General features: G+C 57.5%; 1 protein-coding gene across 1 annotated transcript; it reads left to right on the top strand.

The window, feature by feature from the left end:
- Window positions 1–513: 513 nt before the first annotated feature.
- LOC125450630 (perforin-1-like) lies at window positions 514–15,211 on the top strand. Its single transcript, XM_059643108.1, has 3 exons — window positions 514–688; window positions 5,310–6,121; window positions 13,801–15,211. Exons 2-3 carry the CDS (start codon window positions 5,363–5,365, stop codon window positions 14,722–14,724), a joined length of 1,683 nt encoding a protein of 560 aa, XP_059499091.1. The 5' UTR covers window positions 514–688; window positions 5,310–5,362; the 3' UTR covers window positions 14,725–15,211.
- The last annotated feature ends 3,014 nt before the right edge of the window (window positions 15,212–18,225 follow it).

Here is an 18,225-nt window from a genome sequence, read left to right as displayed (position 1 = left end):
GAGGGGGTTTATATACAGAATAACAGATACCCCCCGGGGAGGGAGTTACAGACTGGAATCTGATCGAGGGGGTTCGGGGGGGGTTTATATACAGAATAACAGATACCCCCCCGGGGAGGGAGTTACAGACTGGAATCTGATCGAGGCGCTCGGGGTTGGATGACAGCTGGGATGGCAGAGCGTGCAAAAATGACTGGAACGGAGTTGAGGGGCTTTGAAAAGGAAGGTGCGATGGCAAAAACCCATTGACATCCTTGCAGCGCAGACCCCGCGATGCACCAGCCCCTACCTACATGCAAATGTACACGGATGGAGACAAGCAGGAGCGACAGAGACACTCTCAATCGCAGTCACCTCTTTGATCCTCCCCACCCCCAGCAAACCCCATCAACCCCCTGAACCCAGCTCATTCAGGCACTGATAAAACCACAAGAGGCTGATAAATGGTCCCAGTGTGCCGGAAGTGACAAGAAGCTTTGTTGCCAGAGCCGGGGACTGAGGTGAGAACACACACTCGTTCAGACGCATACACTCTCTCTCTCTCTCGGCGAGAGGCGCTACATTATTAACTCGGGACTGCAGCAACCCCACCATCCTGCCCAACCTTTCAGCGGATTTCCCACATACGCCATTCGGCCCCGAAACCATACTAGGGCCGTTGATTCGGAGGGAGGGAGCTGAGGGAGAGGTGAGTGCAGATGGGCGACCAACGGTGCTCAGGGAGACAGGAAAGGTGGGTGCAGGGTATGTGGCCGGGTTTGGAGATGATGGGTCGGGTCGCAGTGCCCGCGAGGCTGGCCTGCTGGGGAAGGAGGTGCATTTGCGCAGCGGCCTCCGTACCTGACTCTCACACAACTGGCTGAGCCAGCGGATACAGAGATAAGGGCTCATGCAGGCAATGACAGATACTGGGGACGGAGTTACAGACTGGAATCTGATCAGGGGGGTTTATATACAGAATAACAGATACCCCACGGGGAGGGAGTTACAGGCAGGAATCTGATCGAGGGGGTTCGGCGGGGTTTATATACAGAATAACAGATACCCCCCCGGGGAGGGAGTTACAGACTGGAATCTGATCGAGGGGGTTCGGGGGGTTTATCTACAGAATAACAGATACCACCCCCCCCCAGGGAGGGAGTTACAGACTGGAATCTGATCGAGTGGGTTCGGAGTGAGTTTATGCACAGAATAACAGATACCCCCCCAGGGAGGGAGTTACAGACTGGAATCTGATTGGGGGGGGGTTTATATACAGAATAACAGATACCGCCCGGGGAGGGAGTTACAGACTGGAATCTGATCGAGGGGGTTCGGGGGGGTTTATATAAAGAATAACAGATACCCCCCGGGGAGGGAGTTACAGACTGGAATCTGTTCGAGGGGGTTCGTGGGGGGGTTTATATACAGAATAACAGATACCGCCCGGGGAGGGAGTTACAGACTGGAATCTGATCGAGGGGGTTCGGGGGGGGGTTTATATACAGAATAACAGATACCCCCCCGCGGAGTGAGTTACAGACTGGAATCTGTTCGAGGGGGTTCGGGGGGGTTTATATAAAGAATAACAGATACCCCCCGGGGAGGGAGTTACAGACTGGATTCTGATCGAGTGGGTTCGGGGGGGTTTATATACAGAATAACAGATACCCCCCCCCCCCCCCGTGGAGGGAGTTACAGACTGGAATCTGATTGAGGGGGTTCGGGGAGGTTTATATACAGAGTAACAGATACCCCCCCAGGGAGGGAGTTACAGACTGGAATCTTATCGGGGGGGGGAGGTTTATATAAAGAATAACAGATACCCCCCGGGGAGGGAGTTACAGACTGGATTCTGATCGAGTGGGTTCGGGGTGGGTTTATATACAGAATAACAGATACCCCCCCGGGGAGGGAGTTACAGACTGGAATCTGATCGAGGGGGTTCGGGGGTGTTTTTATACAGAATAACAGATACCCCCCCCCGGGGAGGGAGTTACAGACTGGAATCTGATCGAGGGGGTTCGGGGGGGGGTTTATATACAGAATAACAGATACCCCCCGGGGAGGGAGTTACAGACTGGAATCTGATCGAGGGCGTTCGGGGGGTGTTTATATACAGAATAACAGATACCCCCCCCGGGGAGGGAGTTACAGACTGGAATCTGATCGAGGGGGTTCGGCGGGGGTTTATATACAGAATAACAGATACTCCCCGGGGAGGGAGTTACAGACTGGAGTCTGATCGGGGGGGTTTATATACAGAATAACAGATACCCCCCGGGGAGGGAGTTACAGACTGGAATCTGATTGAGGGGGTTCGGGGGTGTTTTTATACAGAATAACAGATACCCCCCGGGGAGGGAGTTACAGGCTGGAATCTGATCAAGTGGGTTCGGGGTGGGTTCATATACAGAATAACAGATACCCCCCCGGGAGGGAGTTACAGACTGAAATCTGATCGAGGGGTTTCGGGGGGTGTTTATATACAGAATAACAGATACCCCCCCGGGAGGGAGTTACAGACTGGAATCTGATCGAGGGGGTTCGGGGGTGTTTTTATACAGAATAACAGATACCCCCCGGGGAGGGAGTTACAGGCAGGAATCTGATCGAGGGGGTTCGGCGGGGTTTATATACAGAATAACAGATACCCCACCCCCAGGGAGGGAGTTACAGACTGGAATCTGATCGAGGGGGTTTATATACAGAATAACTGATATCACCCCTCCGGGGAGGGAGTTACAGATTGACATGTAATCGAGGCGTTTCAGGGTGCATTCGTGGACAACCCAGATCACTGCTGACTCCCTTCCTGTTTCAGAAAGTTAAAGTCGGGTGGGAATTTGGGGTTTGCTGATGACTGACTTTGTGGCTGACACATAAGACTGGCCACACAGCTCGGAAGATGGTGTTCGTTTAGAGAAAGACAGAAACAGATTAGTCAGAGCAGCGACACAATCTTACCCCGATAAATGTGAGTTTGGAGGCAAGGAGCCAGATAAGGGAGAACTCTATCAGTGACGAGGCACTGGGAAGTTCAGAGGAACAGAGTGACCTTGGGGTGTGTGTGTGTGTGGGGATGGTTAATAGGAGTCAGGAAAGCAGACTGGAGATGAACAGTCTAACATTGAGAAGGTGACTTTCAGAGCTGGATGGGGCGTGGGTCAGGAAGCAGCAGAATGTACTGGGCGCAGTCCTGGTTCCCACACAATAGGGAAGGACGTGACTGCACAGGGGACAGGGTCCAGGCCAAATACCCCCCAGGATGTTACCCTGGGATAGGGGGAGCATATTGGGGACGGAGAGAGGCTGGAGAAGCACAGGATGGCTTCTTTGGAGCTGGGAAGGCTGAAAGGAAACAGGGATTAGGGGGTGGTGTGCCTGAGGAAGGGGTATGGAGAGGGAAGGAGCCATTCCCCACAGTCTGGAACAGGAGGGGCATCGTTTTAATGTAGAGGGCAGGAGGTTCAAGATAGCAATGTGTGGAGCTGGATGTACACTGCAGGCCAAGTAGCATCTTAGGAGCTCAAAAGCTGACGTTTTGGGCCGAGACCCTTCTTCAGAGAGGGGAGGTCGGAAGAGGGCTCTGGAATAAATAGGGAGAGAGGGGGAAGCGGACCGAAGGTGGATAGAAGAGAAGATAGGTGGAGAGGAGAGTATAGGTGGGGAGGTAGGGAGGGGATAGGTCAGTAAAGGGACGACGGACGGGTCAAGGAGGGGGAATGAGGTTTGTAGGTGGGAAATGGAGGTGTGGCTTGAGGTAAGAGGAGGGGATGGGTGAGAGAAAGAACAGGTTAGGGAGGGGGGGACAGGCTGGACTGGTTTTGGGATGCAGTGGGGGAAGGGGAGATTTTGAAGCTGGTGAAGTCCACATTGATACCATTGGGCTGCAGGGTTCCCAAGCGGAATATGAGTTGCTGTTCCTGCAACCTTCGGGTGTCATCACTGTGGCACTGCAGGAGGTTCAGAGGGGGTCTGGTACGTACTACCTGGAGGAGTGAGGGTAGGTGAGTGAGGGATAAGCTGCTCGGGACAGTCAGGGCCATGGGGACAGGGTGGGAAAGTGGGACGGCTCTCAGTGGGAGGGAGGGCCCTGACTGGATGGGCCGAAGAGGCTGTTGTGTATTCCACAATTCTGATTATATATATTTCAGCTGATCGGGAGGGAATGATGGATACGGTTTGGAGCTGTCTTTGCTTGCGGTTTCATTCCAGATCAAAGGATCGAGAGATGTTTATTATGTACTTAACCCTGGGGCCATTCCTGTCCCAAGAGAGTTTGATGGGGGAGGGGGAGACAGTCGAGAGAGAGCTTTACTCTGTACGTAACCCCATGCTGTATCTGTGGGTGTTTGATAGGGGGACAGTGTAGAGGGAGAGATCGTAGGAACTGCAGATGCTGGAGAATCTGAGAGAACAAAGTTAACTCTGAAAAAGGGTCCAGGCCTGAAACATCAGCTTTTCTGCTCCTCTGATGCTGCTTGGCCTGCTGTGTCCTTCCAGCTCGACACCTTGTTATCTCTGGTGTCGAGGAAGCCTTACTCTGTATCTAACCCTGTGCTGTTCCTGGGAATGTTTGATGGGGGGGGGGAAATGCAGAGGGAGGCATAAACTCTTCAAATCCTCCCTATCTCTGTCACCCCCTCCATCCATCTCCCTGTCTGTAACCCCCTCCCCATCTCTGTCACCCCCTCCATCCCTCTCCCTGTCTGTCACCCCCTCCATCCATCTCCCTGTCTGTCACCCCCTCCATCCCTCTCCCTGTCTGTCACCCCCTCCCCATCTCTGTCACCCTCTCCATCCCTCTCCCTGTCACCCCCTCCAGCCCCCTCCCTGTCACCCCCTCCCTATCCCTGTCAACCCCTCCATCCCCTACACCCCCTCCCTATCTCTGTCACCCCCTCTAGACCCTACACCCCCTCAACATCTCTGTCACCCCCTCCATCCCTCTCCCTGTCTGTCACCCCCTCCAGCCCCCATACCACCTCCTGTGTGTGTAATATGTTTGTCCTGACCCTCCCATTCTTATCCCTGTGGCCCACTCTGCCCCCTCCGCAGTGCTGTGCTCCTGTCTCCCTGCTGACCAGTGCGTGCAGCATGTTGCAGGTCTTAGTGATTGTCCCTCCTCTGTGCTGTCGTCTGGCGAAACCTGGCGTGAATTCGTGGCTCCTCGGAAAGTTTGACCCAGTCTGGAGAAGGGATGCATTATTTCTTCCTCCTCTGTACCACCCCACCCCCACCGTCCACCTCAGGCTGGGTTGACGTTCTGCGCTGGGCATCACCCTCCCTGTCTGCTCATGTCGCGCTGTCTCTCCTCTGCCCCTCAGGTCGGAGATCGCTGGCGGAGGAGGGGGCAGCATCGGGGAGCCCAGAGTGAACAATGAAGGGGCGCCCTTCCTTTGCCCCCACAATCATCCTCCTCCTCCTGTGCCCACCGGGGAGCCGAGCCAGCTGCTCCACAGGGACAGCGAACGAGTGCAAGAAAGCTCTGCTAGCTCCGGGCGCAGACCTGGCAGGGGAAGGGTACAACGTAGTCAAGCTGCACCGGACGGGGGCGTTCGCCGTGGATATGAGGACCTGGCGCCATCGGGACGGCACCTGCACCCTGTGCCGCAACTCGCAGATGGAGGGGGCCGTGCAGCGCTTGCCAAGGGCGGTGACGGACTGGCGCGTCAGGTCCGAGTGCCAGCGCCATCTCAGTACCAAGCTGTACGAGTCGGCAAGCGAGTTGGAGGACTCGGGGTCCTCACTGGTGGACAGTTCGTGGAGTGCGGGGCTGGAGATCAACGTGAACCCCGAGAACAGTGGCAAGCTGATGGTGCTGGGCACCAAGTCCAAGTTGGCCGAGTTTGCCCACAAACGGAGCTCCAGCGACCGGTACAGCTTCGCATCCCATACCTTCCAGTGCCAGCTGTACGAGTACCGCCTGGTGCACAGGCCTCGGCCCACGCCCCAGTTCATCCAGATGGCACGCCGCCTCCCCTGCAGGCTGGACTCCTCCACCCGCCTCTTCTACCAGCAGTTCCTGCACACCTTCGGTACCCACTACATCAGCGGGGTGAGGCTGGGGGGCCGCATCCGCGACGTCACCGCCCTCCAGACCTGCAAGGTGGCATCCGAGGGACAGACTGTCGAGGAGGTGAGTCGGCGAGGACAGGCCCACGCCCCCCCGCAAACTCCTCACTCTCATCCCCACACCCCGACACACTCCTCACCCTCATCCCCACAGCGCCCACCCACATCCCCACACACTCCTCACCCTCATCCCCACAGCGCCCACCCACATCCCCACACACTCCTCACCCTCATCCGCACGGCCCCCCAAACTCCTCACCCTCATCCCTAAACCCCCCCAAACTCCTCACCCGCATCCCCACGGCCCCCCAAACTCCTCACCCTCATCCCCTCAACGCCCACCCACATCCCCACACCCCGACACACTCCTCACCCTCATCCCCTCAACGCCCACCCACATCCCCACACCCCGACACACTCCTCACCCTCATCCCCACAGCGCCCACCCACATCCCCACACCCCGACACACTCCTCACCTTCATCCCTACGCCCCCCAAACTCCTCACCCTCATCCCCTCAACGCCCACCCACATCCCCACGGCCCCCCAAACACCTCACCCTCATCCCTACGCCCCCCAAACTCCTCACCTGCATCCCCACGGCCCCCCAAACTCCTCACCCTCATCCCCTCAACGCCCACCCACATCCCCACGCCCCCTCAACGCCCACCCACATCCCCACGCCCCCCCAAACTCCTCACCCTCATCCCCACAGCGCCCACCCACATCCCCACACCCCGACACACTCCTCACCCTCATCCAAACACCCCCCAAAATCCTCACCAACATCCCCACACGCCCCCAAGCTCCTCACCGTCATCCCCACAGTGCCCACCCACATCCCCACACCCCGACACACTCACCCCATACCCACTACACCTCCACCCATCCCCACACCCTTACACACCCATCCCCACCCACACACCCACTACACCTCCACCCATCCCCACACCCCTACACACCCATCCCCACACACATCCCCACACCGACTACACCTCCACCCATTCCCACAGCCCCACACACATCCCCACACCCTCACAGCCCCCACCCACATCCCCACACCCACTACACCTCCACCCATCCCCACACCACTACACACCCATCCCCACAGCCCCACACACATCCCCACACCCACTACACCTCCACCCATCCCCACACTCCTACACACCCATCCCCACAGACACAACACCTCCACCCATCCCCACACCACTACACACCCATCCCCACAGCCCCACACACTTCCCCACACCCTCACAGACCCCACCCACATCCCCACACCCACTACACCTCCACCCATCCCCACACCCCCCCCTACACACGCATCCCCACACACACTACACCTCCACCCATCCCCACACCCCTACACACCCATCCCCACACACACTACACCTCCACCCATCCCCTCACCCCTACGCACCCATCCCCACACCCCTACACACCCATCCCCACAACCCTACACACCCATCCCCACACACACTACACCTCCACGCATCCCCTCACCCCTACACACCCATCCCCACACCCCTACACACCCATTCCCACAACCCCACACACATCCCCACACCCTCACAGCCCCCACCCACATCCCCACACCCACTACACCTCCACCCATCCCCACTCTCCTACACACCCATCCCCACACCCCTACGCACCCATCCCCACACCCCTACGCACCCATCCCCACACCCCTACACACCCATCCCCACACCCCTATGCACCCATCCCCACACCCCTACACACCCATCCCCACACCCACTACACCTCCACCCATTCCCACAGCCCCACACACATCCCCACACCCTCACAGCCCCCACCCACATCCCCACACCCACTACACCTCCACCCATCCCCACACTCCTACACACCCATCCCCACACCCCTACGCACCCATCCCCACACCCCTACACACCCATCCCCACACCCCTACGCACCCATCCCCACACCCCTACTCACCCATCCCCACACCCCTACGCACCCATCCCCACACCCCTACACACCCATCCCCACACCCACTACACCTCCACCCATTCCCACAGCCCCACACACATCCCCACACCCTCACAGCCCCCACCCACATCCCCACACCCACTACACCTCCACCCATCCCCACACCCCTACACACCCATCCCCACACCCACTACACCTCCACCCATTCCCACACACATCCCCACACCCCGACATACACACCCTCACACCCACTACACCTCCACCCATTCCCACACCCACACACCCACTACACCTCCACCCATCTCCACACCCCTACGCACCCATCCCCACACCCACTACACCTCCACCCATCTCCACACCCCTACGCACCCATCCCCACACCACTACACACCCATCCCCACACCCCTACACACCCATCCCCACACCCACTACACCTCCACCCATTCCCACAGCCCCACACACATCCCCACACCCTCACAGCCCCCACCCACATCCCCACACCCACTACACCTCCACCCATTCCCACAGCCCCACACACATCCCCACACCCTCACAGCCCCCACCCACATCCCCACACCCACTACACCTCCACCCATCCCCACACCCTACACACCCATCCCCACACCCACTACACCTCCACCCATTCCCACACCCCCACACACCCATCCCCACACCCACTACACCTCCACACATCCCCACACCCCGACACACACACTACACCTCCACCCATTCCCACACCCACACACCCACTACAGCTCCACCCATCCCCACACCCCTACACACCCATCCCCACACACACTACACCTCCACCCATCCCCACACCCCTACACACCCATCCCCACACCCCTACACACCCATCCCCACACCCTCACAGCCCCCACCCACATCCCCACACCTACTACACCTCCACCCATCCCCACACCCCTACACACCCACCCCACACACACTACACCTCCACGCATCTCCACACCCCTACGCACCCATCCCCACACCACTACACACCCATCCCCACACCCCTACACACCCATCCCCACACCCACTACACCTCCACCCATTCCCACAGCCCCACACACATCCCCACACCCTCACAGCCCCCACCCACATCCCCACACCCTACACACCCATCCCCACACACACTACACCGCCACCCATTCCCACAGCCCCACACACATCCCCACACCCTCACAGCCCCCACACACATCCCGACACCCTACACACCCATCCCCACACCCACTACACCTCCACCCATCCCCACACCCCTACACACCCATCCCCACACCCACTACACCTCCACCCATTCCCACACCCCCACACACCCATCCCCACACCCACTACACCTCCACACATTCCCACACCCCCACACACCCATCCCCACACCCACTACACCTCCACCCATTCCCACACCCACACACCCACTACAACTCCACCCATCCCCACACCCCTACACACCCATCCCCAACCACACACTCATTACACCTCCACCCATCCCCACACCCCCATCCCCACACCACCGCCCAACCCCACCCACATCTCCACGCCCTGACACACTCAACCCCACACCCACTACACCTCCACCCATCCCCACACCTCTACACACCCATCCCCACACCCCGAAACTCTCACCCCACACCCACTACATCTCTATCCATTCCCACAGCCCCGCACACAACCCCACACCCCCCACCCACATCCCCATGCCCTGACACATTCAGCCCACACCCACTACACCTCCACCCATCCCCACACCCCCAACCCCACACACCCATTCCCACATCCCCACACTCCTACAGCCCCATCCCCACACACATCTCCCCACCTTGACACACTCACCCCACACCCACTACACCTCCGCCCATTCCCACATCCCCACACTCCCAACCCCACACCCACACACCATTCCCACATCCCCAACCCCTACACACCCATCCCCAAACCCCAACACACTCACCCCACATCCACTGCACCTCCACCCATTCCCACATCCCCACACCCCTACGCACCCAACCCCACACACCCACACACACATCCCGCCATACCTCCACAACCCTACCCCCTCCACATGTGCAACCCCACATTCCAATACCCCCACCCACATCCCCATACTCCACACCATATCTCCACACATCCCCAAACCCCATCCCCACAAACCCACAGCCCCACACACTCATCCCCCCACACACATCCCCACACCCCCCACAACACCCCGACACTCCCACACACCCAATAGCCCAACCCCACAACCCCACCCATCCCCACTAGCCTACACCCCCATCCCCACACACCCAACTCCACACACTCAAACCCACACCTACACCCCCATCCCCACACATCCCCATCCACGGATCCCCCATTCCCACACCCCCTTCTCCACATCCACACACCCCCATCCCCACACGCCCAACCCACATGTCCATCTCCACAAAACCACATGCCCACCTCCCCAACACCCACACGCCCCCATCCCCACAACCCCATCCACATACCCCCACACCACCATCCCCAAATCCTCATCACCACACCACCCCCATTACCGCAACCACACACCCCCACATCCCCATTCCGCCATGCCCACACCCCATCCCCTCACCTGCACACCGTCATCCCCTCACCCCCATATCACCATCCCCACACCCCCATCGCCTCACCCCCATATCCCCGAGCCCCCATTCCCGCCCCCCCATCCACTCACCCCCATATCCCCAAACGCCTGTTTCCCCACAGCCCACCCATATCCCGCTGCACAGTGTGAACTTGTGGAGAGGTTGCCTTGGGGCTTGGAGAGTGCCAGTGACTGAGAGAGATCAGACAGACTGCGGGTTACATTCCCCAGGCTGATGGCTGGCCAACGTGACTGAGACGTGTGAAACAATGACGGCCGGTGGGGAGGGACAGACCTTTCCCCTTCAATGGAGGGCTCGGTGACAGAGGTGGTGGTGGGGGGGGGGGGGGGGGGGGGGGCTAGAGATTGAAGGGAATGGGGCAGAAAGTTGAGATGGGTATGGGGGGGAGGGCTGGTGGGTATCAGGAACTCAATACCCACGATGGTGGCACTGGGAGAAGCCCTCATTTACATCTAAGAAATGTGTGGATGGGCACTTTTATGCCAAGGCAGACAGGGCCTACGGGTTGGGTTAGAATAGTAACGGGACTGTTTCTGACCAGCACAGGATGGTGGCACGGTGGCTCAGTGGTTAGCACTGCAGCTTCAGGGACCTGGGTTTGATTCCAGCCTCGGTTGACTGTCTGTGCAGAGTTTGCATGTTCTCCTCGTGTCTGCGTGGGTTTCTTCTGGGTGCTCCAGTTTCCTCCCACAATCCAAAGATGTGCAGGTTAGGTGGATTGGCCATGGTAAATTGCCTGTAGTGTTCAGGGGGTGTGGATTATAGGAGGATGTCTCTGGGTGGGATGCTTCAAGGGGCAGTGTAGACTTGTTGGGCGAAGGGCCTGTTTCCACACCGTAGGGAATCTAATCTAAAACACAGGATTGATGGGCCGAAGGGTATTTTTCTCCAACGCACCTCTCCATCCCCAAAAAACCTGCAGACCTGCTGTTATTTTTTCTTTAACCAGTTATCTCATCAAAATGTTCAGGGATCCCTTTTTAAAATGGACAGGGTTGGTGGGGGACAAATTGCCAGGGTGGGGGGGGAGAAAGAGAAGACTCCCTCTTTAAAAGGGGTCCCTGACGGAGACAGAGAGAAAAGGAGAAAGCGAGACGGAGAGAGAGAAAGAGTGAGTGTGGGAGACAGACACAGTGAGAAATAGAGATAGAGAAACAGACAGAGAGAAAGAGAGAGAGAGAATATGAGACAGATAGACTGAGTGTGACACACATAGACAGAGACAGAATGAGTGGGAGAAAGATGGAGATAGAGAGAGAGAGGCGAACCGACAGAGCGTAAGCGAATGAGTGAGTGTGAAAGACAGACTGAGTGTGAGAGAAGCATGGAGTGAGAGAGAGAGAGAGAGCGCAATTGGTGAGCATGAGTGAATGAGAGAGAAAGAGTGAGCGTGAAGGCAGGCAGACAAAATGAGAGAGAAAGACTGAATGTGAAAGAGAGAGAGCACGGTGTGGAGTTGGAGGAACACAGCAGGCCGGGCAGCACCAGAGAAGCAGGAAAGTTGTTTCGGTTTGGGACACACCTTCAGAAATAGGGAGGGCAAAGGGAGCTGGGAAATAAACAGAGAGGACAGTTGGGGCTGGGCAAGGTAGATGTAGGAGCAATACCTTATATTCCACCTTGGGAGCCTACAACCCAATGGTCTCAGTGTGGGCTTTACCAGTTTTAAAACCTCCGCACCCTGGGCCTTATCCCATGGCCAACGCGCTCTCTCATTCCTACTTGCTTGACCTGACACAACCAGTCCATCTTCTCTCCCACCTATCCGTCCCAGTCTTCCCACTGACTAATCCCCACCTGCATTCACCTATCACCGTTCCACCGAGCTTCCCCAGTCCCACCCGTCCTCCCTCTATTTATTTCCCACCTCCCTTTCCCCTCTCCATTTCTGAAGGAGGGTCTCGGCCCTAAATATCAGCTTTCCTGCTCCTGAGATGCTGCTGGGCCTGCTGTGTTCATCCAGCTTCACACTTTGTTATCTCAGATTCTCCAGCATCTGCAGTTCCTACTATCTCTGAGACAAAGAGAGTGAGTGTGAGAAAAAGACAGTCAGGGACAAAGAGTGAGTGTGGCAGAAAGAGTGTGAGAGAAAGATAGAAAGAGAGCGAGTGTGAGAGAAGGGCAGACAGAGGGTGAGAGAAAGCGTGAGCATGAGAGAAAGACAGAGAGAGGAATAGTGACTGTGAGACACAGACAGACAGATATAGAGTGGGTGTGAAAGACCCAGACAGACATAGAGAGTGAGTCTGATACAGAGAGGGAGAGACAGAGTGTGAAAGACGCAGAGAGATAAAGAGAGAGACTGAGTGCGAGAGATTTGGACGGAGAGATACAGAGAGTGAGTCTGAGACACAGAGAGGAAGAGAGGGAGAGACTGAGTGTGAGAGACGCAGAGAGATACAGAGTGAGTCTGAGACACAGAGAGAGAGAGAGAGAGACTGAGTGTGAGACACCCAGACAGAGAGATACAGAGAGTGAGTCTGATACAGAGAGGGAGAGACTGAGTGTGAGACACCCAGACAGAGAGATACAGAGAGTGAGTCTGATACAGAGAGGGAGAGACTGAGTGTGAGACACCCAGACAGAGAGATACAGAGAGTGAGTCTGATACAGAGAGGGAGAGACTGAGTGTGAGACACCCAGGCAGAGAGATACAGAGAGTGAGTCTGATACAGAGAGGGAGAGACTGAGTGTGAGACACTCAGACAGAGAGATACAGAGAGTGAGTCTGATACAGAGAGGGAGAGACTGAGTGTGAGAACCCAGACAGAGAGATACAGAGAGTGAGTCTGATACAGAGAGGGAGAGACTGAGTGTGAGAACCCAGACAGAGAGATACAGAGAGTGAGTCTGATACAGAGAGGGAGAGACTGAGTGTGAGACACCCAGACAGAGAGATACAGAGAGTGAGTCTGATACAGAGAGGGAGAGACTGAGTGTGAGACAACCAGGCAGAGAGATACAGAGAGTGAGTCTGATACAGAGAGGGAGAGACTGAGTGTGAGAACCCAGAGAGATACAGAGAGTGAGTCTGATAGAGCGAGGGAGAGACTGAGTGTGAGAACCCAGAGAGATACAGAGAGTGAGTCTGATAGAGCGAGGGAGAGACTGAGTGTGAGAACCCAGACAGAGAGATACAGACAGTGAAGGTGTTCTGGTGCGGTACTGCCTACAGGTCAAGGACTGCTTGGAAATCGAGGCTGAGGCACAGGTGGACTCCAAGGTGCAGATGAACGCCAAGTATAAGGCCTGCCAGGAGGCCCGTGCCAAGCTGGCAGGCCAGAAGAGCTTCAGCCAGGAGTACAGCGACCGACAGGTGGAGGTGACGGGCGGCACCATTGGGACTGGGACCACTGATCTGCTCTTCTCATCCGGGGAGACCTCAAACTTTGGGACCTGGCTCTCGGGCCTGGCCTCCACGCCGGGGGTGATCTACCACCGGCTGGAGCCACTGCACCTGCTCGTACCCGGCCCCAAGTCAAACCCCAGGAGGCACAACCTGAAGCGGGCCCTTGTGGCCTACATCATGGGCCACGCGGAGGGGGCCGCGGGCCGCAACTGCTCGGTGATGTGTCGCCGGGGCTCGACCCCCGACCCCCGGCAGCCGTGCGCCTGCCGTTGCCGTCAGACTCAGGAGGTGGACGGCCTGTGCTGCCCCCGGGGCAAAGGCTGGGGCCTACTGGAGGTGACAGTCAATCGGGGCCAGGATCTGTGGGGGGACTACGTGGGCGCCACCGACGCCTACGTGCGGGTCCGTTACCGCCGGACCACGGGGCCTGAGCTGGTGGCTACCACCTCAGTAGTGGTGAACAACAACAACCCTGTATGGAACGCGGTGCTACGCCTGGGGGAGGTCCAGCTTGGGCCTGAGGGGGAGGACGCGCTCACCGGCCTGACGGTGGAGTGCTGGGACCAGGACCACGGCTACGATGACGACCTGCTGGGCTCCTGCAAGGCCTCACCGCTGACCGCTGGCCGCAGGCCCCACGTCTGCTACTTCAGCTACGGCAGCCTCTCCTTCGAGGTCAGCCTGACCTGCGGGCCGCACCTGGGGGGGATCCGCTGTCGCCAGTACGTTGCTCAACCGCTCCCGGGGTAGAGGCGGCTAGCCCCAGCCCTTCCTTAACACATCCTCGCCCCCTCACACCGAGGGGGCTCGGCCTAGACCCTCCACAACACCCCCACCGAGGGGGCTAGGCCTAGACCCTCCTTAACATCCCCCACCGAGGGGGCTAGGCCTAGACCCTCCTTAACATCCCCCACCTGCACCGAGGGGGCTAGGCCTAGACCCTCCTTAACATCCCCCACCTGCACCGAGGGGGCTAGGCCTAGACCCTCCTTAACATCACCCCCCCGCACCGAGGGGGCTAGGCCTAGACCCTCCTTAACATCACCCCCCCGCACCGAGGGGGCTAGGCCTAGACCCTCCTTAACATCCCCCACCTGCACCGAGGGGGCTAGGCCCAGCCCCTCCTTAACATCCCCCCGCCCGCACCGAGGGGGCTAGGCCTAGACCCTCCTTAACATCACCCCCCCGCACCGAGGGGGCTAGGCCTAGACCCTCCACAACACCCCCACCTGCACCGAGGGGGCTAGGCCCAGCCCCTCCTTAACATCCCCCACCTGCACCGAGGGGGCTAGGCCTAGACCCTCCTTAACATCACCCCCCCGCACCGAGGGGGCTAGGCCTAGACCCTCCTTAACATCCCCCCGCCCGCACCGAGGGGGCTAGGCCCCTCTCCCTCCATAACACCCACCCCGAGGGGGCTAGGCCCAGTCCCTCCATAACTCCCCCCCAGAGGGGGCTAAGCCCAGCCCCTCCTTAACAGATCCCCGAGGGGGCTAAGCCCAGCCCCTCCTTAACAGATCCCCAAGGGGGCTAGGCCCAGCCCTCTATAAAACGCCCGAGGGGGCTAAGCCCAGCCCCTCCTTAACAGCCCCCCGGATCATGCTAGGCCCAGCCCCTCCTTAACACTCCCCCCCCCACCCCAAGCAGGCTAGGTCCAACCCTTCCTTAACACACCCCCGAGGGCGCTAGGCCCAGCCCTTACATACCAACCCGAGGGGTCAGAACCAGCCCATACATACCAGTCCTGGGGGCGGCGAGAGGGGTAAAAGGGGGTGGGAGTGATCCATGGGGGTGTGGGGGGAAGAGGGTGATACAGTGGAGGTGGGGGGAGCAGGGGTGACTGAGGGATGGTCGGGGAGATACCTTGACCTCCTCCCCACTCCCTCGTGGTACGACGGTGAGGGGTGGGGAGGGGTTAGGGGTGATGGCAGGTTGGGGTGGGAGTGTGATGGGGGATAAGGGATGATAAGGGTTAGGTGGGAGATAGGGGATGGGGGATTGTGGGAGGAGGGCTGAGGTAGTGCATAGGAGTGATGGGGATGGGGAGATAGGGGTGGAGGGGAGATAGGGAATGGGGTGATGGGGATATAGGGCATAGGGTGAATGGGGAGGAAAAAGGGAGATAGGGGATGGTGGTGACGAGGGACGAGATGGGAGATGGGGATGGGGTGATAAGGAGAGGATGGGGAGATGGGGGAATGAGGAGATTAGTGGGAGCTAGGGGATAATGGTGATGGGGAGGAGGAGGAGGAGATGCGGTAACGAGGAGATGGGTGGCAGATGGGGGATAGTGATTATGGGAGAGGATGGGGAGATGGGGGACCAAGGGGATGGGTGGGAGATAGGGGATAGTGGTGATGGGGAGGAGGGGGAGATGGGGGAGCAGGGAGATTGGGGGAGATAAGGGATAGTGGTGATGGGGAGGAGCATGAGATGGGGGAGCAGAGAGATGGGGGGAGATTGGGGATTGGGGTTATAGAGAGAGGAGGGTATGATAGGGGAGGGATGAGATGGGGGAGAAGGGGTCTATAGGGCATGGGGTGATAGGTGAGCAAGCAGGGTGATAGGAGACGGGGAGGGGAGGGGAGATAGGGGATGGGGTGATAGGGACAGGAGTAGTAGATGGGGGGAATAGGGGATGGGGGAAAGGGGGAGATGGAGGGGACATAAAGGATGGGGTGATCGAGGGAGAAAGGGGAGATGGGGGGATTGGGAAGGTGGGAGATGGGGAGGAGATAGGGCATGGGGTGATAGGGAGAGGAATGGGAGATGGCGGCGCAGGGAGATGAAGTGAGATAGGGGATAGGGTGATAGGGGAAGGAAGGGGTTATGGTGGAGGGAGGAAATGGGGAGGAGGGGTCGATAGGGCATAGAGTGATAAATGAGGATGTCATGGGGAGATGGGGGTGGGTGAAGATAGGGGAGAGGGGAAGATGGGGAGATAGGGGATGGAGTGTTTAGAGGTGGAGGGTGAGATGGGGGAGTGGGAAGAGGAGGGCAGATAGGGGAAATGGGATGACTCGGGGAGGAGGGGGAGGAAGGGTGATGGGGTTGAGGAGGGAATCTTTGAAACGGGTCCCAGATAGAGACAGAGAGAGAGAGAGAGAGAGAGAGAGATATCAAAGAGAGGTGGAGTGTGAGAGACAGAATAAACATTCGAGGGTGGAAAGAAAGTGGAAACATAAGAGGGCAAGTCTTTTCCCCCCCACATACTTCACCCCACTTTCCCTTACTCTCCATTTTCTTCCCTCTCCCCAGCCCCACTCCATCCACCCCACTCCCTCCACACCCCATCCTCTCTCTCTCTCTCCCTCTCTCGAAGATTTTCCTGACAGAGAGAGAGAGAGATGGAGTCAGTGAGATGGAATGAGAGGGAAGGGGGATGGAGGGAGAGAGAGAGAGTCCCTTCACTTTGAGTGTGGGTTAGTGAGCGAGGGTTTGTTTGCAGAGTTCCTGTGTGGGAGAGGAGGATGTTTGTTTGGCAGTCTGGGGATTGTAATGTACTCCATAAACATCACAGTGTATATCTATGTTCCACTATATAGATTCATATAGATAGAATGAATTCTATTGTGATAATTTCCGTCTGTGTTGAAATGACTGCACTGCTTCCAAAAGGCAAAATAAAATCGCTTTTTTTCATTCTCTTAGGCATCTGTTCAGCATAATTCCCTGCCTCAGAATCTGAGTGAATTTTTATCAGGTCTTGAAAACTGTACAGAGAGAGAGCGAGAGAGTCTGGGGGCTGGACAGAGCGAGATAGAGACAGAAGTAGATGGGGTAGGGGAGACAGAATGAGGGCAAAAGACAGAGGGTGGTGGAGGAGAAGACAGAGAATAAGAAAGAGGCAGTGGAAGAGAGAGAGAGAGAGAGAGAGAAAAGAAGAGATGTGGAACAAGAGAGTGAGAGGAAACAAGAGAGAGGGAGAGAAAGGGCAAGGGAAAAAAGGAGAGCCAAAACACAGGGAAAGTAGAGAAGGGTTGAGGAGTGGCAGATGGAGTATAATTTGGATAAGTGTGAGGTACTGCATTTTGTTAAAACTAACAAGGACAGGGCTTAGACAATTAAAGGTAGGGCCTTGGGTAGTGCTGTAGAACAGAGAGACCTAGGGGCTTCAGGGACATAAGTCTTTGAAGTTTATGCCACATATAGACAGGGGGGTTAAGAAGGTGTTTGACACACTTGCCTTCATCACTCAGAGCTTTGAGTACAGGAGCTGGGGATGTCCCGTAGAGGTTATACAGGACATTG

The sequence above is a fragment of the Stegostoma tigrinum genome, chromosome 48 (assembly GCF_030684315.1).
Source record: "Stegostoma tigrinum isolate sSteTig4 chromosome 48, sSteTig4.hap1, whole genome shotgun sequence".
Classification (NCBI taxonomy): Eukaryota; Metazoa; Chordata; class Chondrichthyes; order Orectolobiformes; family Stegostomatidae; genus Stegostoma; species Stegostoma tigrinum.
The sequence above is the reverse complement of the archived record's forward strand: the minus strand, read 5'-3'. Positions and strand labels throughout refer to the sequence as shown.

Bases quoted from the DNA above. Each gene is read 5' to 3' on its own strand.
- LOC125450630 (XM_059643108.1), top strand. From the start codon at position 5,363: ATGAAGGGGCGCCCTTCCTTTGCCCCCACAATCATCCTCCTCCTCCTG. The intron at 6,122-13,800 runs GTGAGTCGGCGA...TACTGCCTACAG, and splicing joins AGGGACAGACTGTCGAGGAG to GTCAAGGACTGCTTGGAAAT.